Raw genomic sequence first — 9,805 nt, 5'->3', positions numbered from 1 at the left:
ATGAAGAAGAGCCCTCACACCGCAACTAGAGAAAGCCCACATGCAGTAACGAAGACCCAGCTCAGCCAAAACACAAAGTCTGTTTAAAATAGAAAGACCAGCTTATCATGGACAGCCCTTTTATAAATGATGGACCATGTGGTCATGTGATAGTCCATGGTCAGAGAGCCTAATTCTATCAGACCCAGTAGTAAGCCTGAAGATGTTTTGAGAAGATTGGTAATTCTCTCCTGCAAATAGCATGATCTTATTCCAGAATGCTGATGGACTTCATTGTGATTTTTCTAGTGGAGCTTACCAGAAATTCCACATGACATTGTTTCCCATCGCAGCTACCTTTATGTCTTTAGAGTAGCACTGATCTCTGCCTTTCTTCCTGAGCTTGTTATCTTTGTTAACTTACAGTATTGGCAGATGTGGGCAATTTCAGCAGCTTTCACTTGACCTTCCCAATTAAATAACTGTTATTCCACAGGTCTAGTATGAGGGTTCTTACAATTCCTTTGTGCATCCATTCCAATTATATAATTGGGGAACTGGTGACATCACCCATAGGTGGGTGTATAGAAAAAGGGACCTACTGTAAGCCAGACCTGTGATAGGAATCCACTTATTACTTGGCTCCTCTATGCCCCTACTCTAACATAGGAGCTGTAATGGTACTTGAGGTCCCTCGGTATTGTTAACTCAAACCTCATGTTCAAAAATCATTACAATGTCTGGATTTTCTCTTTCTCATAGTATAAGTTTACCCACTTAAAGCATCATGTCCTTTTGAGAAAGAACCAGAAGAATCATCACCATGTCTACTTGCAGTAGCAATTCAGGGCACTTCCTTATGGGGACCCAGCCTCTACTTTCACCAATGACTTCTGGGTCAGAAAACTGGCTGAGTTTGAAAATGGCAGATAAATAGGAACTTATGTTAGGACAGGGTCCTCAAGCTCCTGATCATTTAACTTTGATTTCTTTAGATTGTATACATTCAATAGTTTCTGTTGGCCCATCCCTGTTGGCTTAGATGGTAAAGATTCTGCCTGCCTCCTCAGGAAACCTGGGTTCGATCCCTGGGTCAGGATGACCCCATGGAGGAGGGCATGACAACCCACTCCAGTATTCTTGCCTAGAGAATCCCCATGGACAGAGGAGCCTGGCAGGCTACAGTCCATGGGGTTGCAAAACCTCTCACATGACTGAATGACTAAGCACAGCACAGCACTAGTTACAAACGTTTCATTAACCATCTCCACAGTTTTTTAATCAAGCCCCCTGGTGCCACTCCATCATGATGATTATACCCACATTGTTTCTTTTTTTTTTCCCCCACATTGTTTCTAACTCTTAAATGCCACCACCTGTTTTTTTATCTTCTGGTCCTATCAACCCTATTGCTCTGAGGAAACCTACCACTGATCTTTTCCTGAAGGACACTAAGTTACTCAGTGATGCTGGGGTTCCTCTCACTGTTGCATTTCTTATCATATTGGTAAATAGTGTGTTCTCTGGCCCCTCCCACAGACCTTAGTCAGCTGGTAAACATTTGGACCTTATATAACATATCCATTCCTCTGCACTCACTTCTCTAAGCCTTTTGATCTTTCTACTGCTTGCATGGCAGTTTGGAATTTCTAGCTTAATTAGTAAGGGTCATCCCTTTTTCCAGGTTTCTAAAAGCCTAAAAGCCTCCTGGCACTGATTCCCAGGGTCCTTGCCAGCATATGATGTCCTGTGTCACATCCAAGTCAATACTATACCCACCAGTTCCTGATAGTATGTTTCCTAAGTCCTACGATACTCTCTTTCCTCCCTTAACAAGCTCAGCACTTCCCAGACCAGATCATCTTGTCTCTTGACTGTAGTTTTTGTTGTCTGGTGGCCAAGAGAAAAGGTGTAGATAGATTGGAAGGGAGGAAGCTGCATTATTTCTTTGCAAAACAATGACTTTCGAATTGTTTCTCAAGCAAAGTGAAAGTGAAATCGCTCAGTCATGTCCAACTCTTAGTCATGAATGGAGATGACCGCATGGACTGCAGCCCACCAGGGTCCTCCATCCATGGGGTTTTCCAGGCAAGAGTACTGGAGCGGGTTGCCACTGCCTTCTCTGTCTCAATCATGAAGCTGTCATAATTACTGGGCAAGGGAAATTTTGATGACACATTTAGGGGCATATTAAAAGATAAAATTGATATCACTGTTAGAACATGTGAAGATGATCTTTCCTAGGAACTAAAATTAAAATTTTTTCAAGAAGCCAAAATCCTCAAGCAATATAATCATACCAATATCGTAAAACTCATAAAAGTTAGCACACAAATACAGTCTATCTACAAAATTAAGGGACTTGTTCCAGGATGTGATTTCCTCACCTTTCTGAGAAAGAAGGATGACCTAAAACAGTTAGTGAAATTTTTATTAGATGCTGCTTCTGGATGGCAAATCTCAGGTAAAAATTGTATACACCAGGACCTTGCTGCAAGAAACTGTCTGGAGGTGAAACTAATGTTCTGAAAACCAGTGACTGGAATGTCTCATCAAGAGGATGGTGGTGTGCATTCATCTTCTGATTTAAAGCAGACTCCCATTAAATGGACAGTACCAGAAGCTCTCAATTATGGGAGATATCGTTCTGAGAGTGATGCATGGAGCTTTGGCATCCTCCTCTTGAAGACCTTCAGCTTAGGGATCTGTCCACACCCTTTTTGCCACCAGAGGAGATTTTATCCATCTTTCCAGATTTAAATGAGTCACCACCTTTTTCTTTGCCTGAAGATTTTGACTTATTTTTTTCCTTGTCTTTCTCATTTGGATAAGGAGACTCACATGAACTTTCACTTTTGTGTTTTGAAACCCCCATTGTTCCATTTTCCTCTTTCCGCCTCTTGGTTAAGTCCAGTGGCACTTCTCGGTCATTGTTTAAGTGATCCCTTTTCCGCTCTTTCTTGTCCTTTTCATCCTTTTTTTCTCTTTCTCTGGATCTTTCCCTTGACTTGTCCAAATCTTTCTTGTCCATTTCTCTCTTGGACAGTGGTGGAGGAGTATGATTAATGTAGAGCTTTGCTGAAGACTCTTTGAGTTCGATGAGACTGTCCTGTAGAAAATGAATGGAGATGGCAGGTGAACTGGCATAGTTCTCAGAACCCAGAGGAACTTTGGGAAGTACGGCTGTAACCTTTACTGTTGAGGAATGTGATGGAGAAGGATGGATATCAATTTTGCGACGTTTCTGTTCCCTTTCAGGCTCTGCAATATCTGATCGGGGAACAGGTGACTTCAAGAACCCAGAAACTGGTGTTTTCTCTCCTCCTTTAACATTTTCCTTTGATTTCATTTCCTTTGCTGTATCTCGTTCTCTGGACAGCTCCTTCTCTCTTTCCTTTTCTTGAGTTGACTTTGATTCTACATTTGGGACAGTGGTCTTGAATTTCTCATCTTTAGCTTTTTCTTCCTTCTTGAATTTTTCTTTCTCTTTGTCAGATTTAGGTGTTCTTTCCTTCATCTCTCTTGCTTTTTCATCTTTATTTGGCCGTTCTTCCTTTGGTTTTTCTTTACCATCTTTACCAAGTACTCGGGCCTCTGGAGTAGTAGTTGGAGTCTTTTCTTTTTTCTCTTTTTCTTTCTCTTTTCCTTTTTCTTTGTCATTTTCTTTAACAGTTTTGCTGCTGTTAGAACCACTATTTCCATTATTTGAATTCCCTTTTGGTGTGGCACTAGAAGCTTTATTAACAGCTTTCACACCACACTGAGATCTCTCCCTTGATTTATCAGTGTCCTCGGCACTGCTTTCGTCCAACTTAGATACACTTCCGATCGACGATGAAGAAGGCCCAGCACCAGGCCCATTTTGTACACTGGCAACTGCATTCCTTGGAGGGGGGTCTTTGTGATGAAACTCATTTTCAGGTATCATGTATGGCTTTCTACTTTTCAACTGCCCAGAGTAGCCCATAGCCAATGCATATAGATCTGGCCTCTTCTCTTTTTCCTCTTGGCAGATTTTATGCACTCTTCTTTCCAAAGCTTGACCCAGATTCAAAACTTTTGGGTACCAAGGAAGTATTTTTGTTAGCACAATCAAGATATTCCTGATGTGCGTATATTCGCCTGTTTCAAGGCAATGTACCGATGCCTTGGTCAGTTTGTAGTGCCATTTATGTACAACGTGTCGAAAATTTTCATAGTCTAATTGATCAGCTTTATTTCCACCATCAAATCCAGTTGCTCGTAATATAGTAAGGAATCCTGGATAATTTCCACATTCCTTTTCATACGTGGCTCTATCACTGTGCCACTTGGTCACAGTCTCTAACATGCAGCAAAGGAATCTCCCATATCGACTAGCTTCATTTTCAGTACAGCTTGAGACTGTGTAAATTATATCAGAGAAAACTCGATCATAGCAAAGAAGTGTGGAAAAATTTGGAGTTTTCTGTTGGTGTACCAATTCAACAAAACGAGCACAGTAAACAGCATCAATTGCTGAAAAAATACATCGAGGAAATATACACAGCTGTAGAAATTTTGTGATGGTCTCATTTTTGGTAGATTTTGCTAAAAGCCAGTTGTCCTTTTCCAGTTTCAGTCTCTGCAGAACTCGCTGTACATGTTCCATCTGTTTCTTTTCTTCTTCAAGAAGCTTGTCCTGAAGGGCAGTACATCGCTCCTTCTCTTTTTTCTTTTTATTTGGAGGCATTTCCTGGTTATCATCAATTGCTTTCATCTGGATTTTAAGTTTATTGACTTCCCGTTCATAGCTGGTATGTGGAGCTGCAAGGTCATACATTGTCAATGACCAGAATGTGGCATAGAATTGAGGACTGATGTCATCCCAGACTTTGGAAACGTGTAAGGAAACCACTGCTGCATGAACAGGAGCCATTACCATTTCACATGATGTGATGTACTTATGAACTTTATGCTGCTGTTTACTTCCCTTCTCTGATTTTTTAAGTTCGTCATACTTTGACAAAATACGGTGTGCATACTTTGGCCTAGACAGGAAAAATGCTGCATCGTGAGGTGTGTGAAATTCATTACACAGCACATCAATTGAAGGCACTTGCTTTATATAATCTTCTGTGCTTAGATTAGATGCTAAAAACCCACCAAACTGTACCAGGGTATCATGACACTGATCATAGAGTTTTCCCACAAGTTTCAAATGTTTCTCTCCACTTTCCTGAAAGATTATCCCATTCCTCTGCTGAGCCATAAGCAAGCAGAGAGGAAGAGCAAGAGCATGGTCTAATAGTGCATCCTTTAATCTCTGGGAGGATTTTTTAGTGTTTCTTATCTGGCCAAAATAACCACCTTCAGCTTTTAGTTGTTCTCCACCAGTCATGGCTTCTAGTTGCTCCATTGTCATTTCTTCTGTAATTTCTATTCCTGCCATTTTTTGTACCACTTCTTTCAGTATAAGCAGGTCAAAACTTTTGCCTGCCTTTAGCTGATTAGCCACATACTGAAGAAGACCAGCAAGATCAATTGGATATTTACGAAAAACTGCACCACAGAAACTAGCCAGACTCTGAAGCCAACTTGAGATGGTTGTGTCGTCATGTTTCATTTTCTCCTTTTCTGGATTAGCTAAAGCTTCAATGATACAATAGGCCAAGATGTCATAATTCAACGAAGTGAGGTATTTCAATGAATCTACTACAGGTGCTATCAAGTTATCATACTTCTGTATTTGTGACAAGATATAATCAAACAAAATGGTTGGATTGCTGTGGCTCAGCTTCCCAATTTGTCTTCCAGAAGGCTTCACATTTTCCTTGGTTAGACGCTTCATGATATATTTGGCTCTGTCTATTGTTTGAGCTTTAACTTTTACTAAAAGTGGATGACTGTTGTAAGTTTCATTCTTCCACTGGCCATACAGACGATATCTATGCTGATATGGAAATGTTTTAAACATCCCCCATAGTTCCTCAGACATACAAGCATTGCAGTCCATCAAAGAAAGAGATGGAAGTAATACCTGGTCAGTAATGCTAAGCAAACAGCTAAGGATAACTTCCGTTTTCTCTTTATCTTCTTGTTTGCGTCCATCAGACTGAAACTCCTTCATAAATGACTTGCCTATCCGCACCACTTTAGCAAATAAAATGGGATCGTGAGAAAGGTGGGGACCAAGGTAACAGAACATATTGAAGACGTCTCTCCTCAAATCTTCAAAGCTCTCTGCTTGTTTTGGCGCTCTCTTATTTTGCAAAGCACTAACAGGTGAGCCTTTAGCACCTTTAGGAATGCCAACTTTTCGGTAGAGAGGCTCAATAGTTATATGAATCAGCTTGCAAATAGCAAGGGCTATTAGTTTATGCGAAGCTGCATAGTATGGAGGCGTCTGATCCATAATGCTCTGAGCATGCTGCCAATCACCAATCTTTAACAAGGCTTCCAACAAACCAAGTTTTTGGTTGTCAGGTGGCTTCTCCACTTTCTCCTCTTCTTTTTCCTTTTCTTTCTCTCGCTCGTCAATTTTATCAGAAGACAATACAACCATTGTAAGTTTTCTAACGATCTGCTTAGCTTCTACAATTTCTCGCTTGTGTTCATCCATAATGCAATTATCAGCTGGAAGAAGATGTACATAAAGATCATCTAAATCAATAAGGTTAAATTGTAGAAGTACTGCTGCAACTCTGTATAAAGATGAAGGAGTCTCTCCATTTGGTTCCTGATAAAACTTGAATTTGAACCCAAGAATATGACACAGTGTTTGCGGCTCACACATACTCATGTAAGATTCTAATAAAGATATAAAGAAGTCATCTTGTTCCGGCCTGCATTCAAACACTTCTAAAATGACATCCAGAACTCTATTGGGATCCAGATTAAAGCATCCTATTAAAGATTTGATATTTTCTAAGATTAAATCACTAGTAATATTTCCAGATAAATCTTGCCCCAATTCAGCAATCAGCTTGGCATAACCTTCATTTTCTTCTCTTAACAAATTAAATTTTTGCTGCTTATAAAAGAGTTTTGTCTTGATTTTAACTGACTTTTGATTGAATTGCTGTGATTGTTTGATAAGCCCTAACGATTCCAATGTTTCTGGATCCAAGCGTTCCTTTAGAACTGTGTCTGAAACTAAATACAAACATGCTAATACCAATTGTGTAAAATAGTCTCCCTTGCTTTTTTCTTCTAAACAATTTGTCTCGATATCTAATATGCAGAATACATCAGCAAGAATGGAGGGCATATCCTCACGAAATTCACTAATGTCACTAAGAACATTAGATGCCTGTTCATGCTTTAGATTTCCTTTAATGACATGGTATGATAATTCATAAAGAGCTTGCTGGAAATCTCTATAAGTTGAACTATCGAGGCTTTTATTTTCACTGAGGATCCGGCATAAATGTAAAAATTCGCCTCTCCCTGATTTCTCCCAGTTCTTTATCCACTCTACAGGAACCACCACAGTTACGGCCGCCATCTTCCCCTTACCAGTAGCAGAGGCGGAACCGGAAGTTGTAGGGAAGGCGCTGGTCCCGAGCATGGTGGCCGCCTGTCCCCGCTCCCGAGACTGCACAAGCAAAGGAGGAATGAAAAATTTTCAATGGGGAGAATTGAGCCATTAATGCAGAACCAGATTGTCCAGAAAAATCTGGGCCACGTTTTTTAATGTGTCAACTCAAATATCACCATCACAAATCTCGGGGTCTCTCATTCCTGCCTAATCAACAAACTCTGACGTTAGTAAGTAGAGTTGCCTGGCAGAGGTGGAGAATGCAACTTTGTCCAGAGATCCACTACCTTTAGAATTAACTCTGGAAGTTTTTCTGCCCTTTCACAGCAGGAGGCAAATATATATATAGCCACCCAGGAAACCATCTAACTTTCATATTTTGCCCTAAATTAATTATTAATCACCGTCAGCCTTATTATTGTCTAAAGAGTGTGAAGAATATATTCATTTTCCCTTTACCCTTTTGAATTTTTGCTGAGACTTCTGTAATAAGACAGATTAACAAAAGAAAATCAAAAGTTTAACATGCATACTTCATGGTGTACATGGCAGATATTCAGGGAAAAATGAGTAATTTTCCAAGGTAGCTTAAAATTTAGACTTAAATACCATCTTTACTGGTTTCCCTGGTGGCTTAGCAGTAAAGAACCTGTCTGCCAATGCAGGAGATGCAGATTCAGCCTGTGGGCTGGGAGGATCCCTGGAGGAGGAAATGGATACCCATTATTCTTGCCTGGGAAATCCCAAGAATGAAGGAGGTTGGGAGGCTATAGTCCATGAGGTCGCAAAGAATCAGATATGACTAAGCGACTAAACATCAACAACCATCTTAATAGAAAGGGGAGGGGATTATGGGATTCTTAGGGAAGAGTAAATAATTTTTAGGATGATGAGTGGGCCTTTAGAAGAATAGATGGTAGGTATGATATTCTGTGACAATGTTTGTGACAGGGTTGTCACCTTCTATTCTTCTCTCCTGTGATAAGTCAATCTCCCCTGACTAATGCAGTTCCCAGGGAGGGGATCTATGACAGTCAAGTTTCTTTTGGAGGATCTGTCTTTATGCAAAAATGGGAGTTCAGAGAAAGCCTCTTCCTGCATTTGCTGTTTTTCAAGTACCTACAGCTCAAAATAATCAATATACCAAAGTGGCATATTTTAGGGTTGCATGCTCTAAACTTTTGCAGTTGTATTTTGGAGTGGCATATTCTGCTACCTTTTAAAGGCACTGAGGGCCTCCCGGGTGATACAGTGGTAAAAAAAAAAAAAAAAAAAATCTGCCTGCCAATGCGGGAGACACAGAGATGTAGATCAGTCCCTGAATGGGAAGATCCCCTGAAGCAGGGCATGGCAACCTACTCCAGTATTCTTGCTAGAAAAAAAATCCCATGGACAGAGGTGCCTGGCAGGCTACAGTCCATGGAGTTGCAGAGTTGGACATGACTACGCAACTGAGCAAACACAGCACAACAAAGGCATTACTAGAATGAATCATTTGATTCCCCTTTTCTTAATATTACTGTTCCTCCCTGGAATTTATAATACCTGGGACAATCCCTATTCCCCTCCCAGTTTACCACCTTGAAAGTTTACCAATTTCACCACTACAGCAGGCCAGGGTACCCATAATCTACCAGCTAACTGGTAGGTGACCCAACTCCAAAATCTTCAGAGTCTCCTTTCTAGGATCACTCCTGACATTAACAACCGTAGGTTGAATCCCATTGCATCCAGGTGATATTTTGGAGAACCTCCTATAACTAACACCCACAAGGAAGTGAAGGAAACAGGGTTGGGTTGAGGGAGAAATTAAACTGATAACAGTTGCAAAGGAAGTCTCAGCTGATCACATGGGGAGCTCTGAAACTGGAATGACTCACCCCAATAGTGTATAAGGGGATCAGAGGTTAGTTTTGTAACTTCCTACATTTAAGAGTCATTGGATGTGTGTTGCTTAGAATATTGGGCAAAGCAGGTCTTTTCACTCAAGGGCAATTCTTGGGGAGAGACTGCTGTGAGAGCTCCGCAGGCCACAGCCCTGGAGGTTAGGAAAATGAGAGCTTCTGCCTGGAAGGGGAATCTGGGCCATGCACCAAACACTTTACTTTTGGTTTTGAGAGTCCTATGTGATTTGGGGGCAACATATTAGATAGGTTAATGTTGTTAAAGCTTGTAAAGCTTGTTAACCACACACAAACGATATAAGGAAAGATAATCTAGAGTCAACCTAGAATTATAAACTACAGAAAACTCAGAAGTACATGACTTACACCCCTGGATAATCAAGGATGGATTGTGTTGGGGAATTATCAAGTGCCCTTGTGATAA

General features: G+C 40.7%; 1 protein-coding gene across 1 annotated transcript; it reads right to left on the bottom strand.

The window, feature by feature from the left end:
• Positions 1-2,392: 2,392 nt before the first annotated feature.
• On the bottom strand, positions 2,393-8,747 carry LOC147379346 (THO complex subunit 2-like). Its single transcript, XM_086317311.1, has 2 exons — positions 3,170-8,747; positions 2,393-3,088 (listed from the first exon to the last, which is right to left on the bottom strand). The coding sequence occupies exons 1-2, from the start codon at positions 7,505-7,507 to the stop codon at positions 2,672-2,674; spliced, it is 4,755 nt and encodes a 1,584-aa protein (XP_086173437.1). The 5' UTR covers positions 7,508-8,747; the 3' UTR covers positions 2,393-2,671.
• Between the last annotated feature and the right edge of the window lie 1,058 nt (positions 8,748-9,805).

The sequence above is a fragment of the Bos grunniens genome, chromosome 1 (assembly GCF_055505025.1).
Source record: "Bos grunniens cultivar Pamir isolate PY7600 chromosome 1, Bosgru_T2T1.0, whole genome shotgun sequence".
NCBI classification, from domain to species: domain Eukaryota; kingdom Metazoa; phylum Chordata; class Mammalia; order Artiodactyla; family Bovidae; genus Bos; species Bos grunniens.
This window is presented reverse-complemented; position numbering and strand designations above follow the sequence as displayed.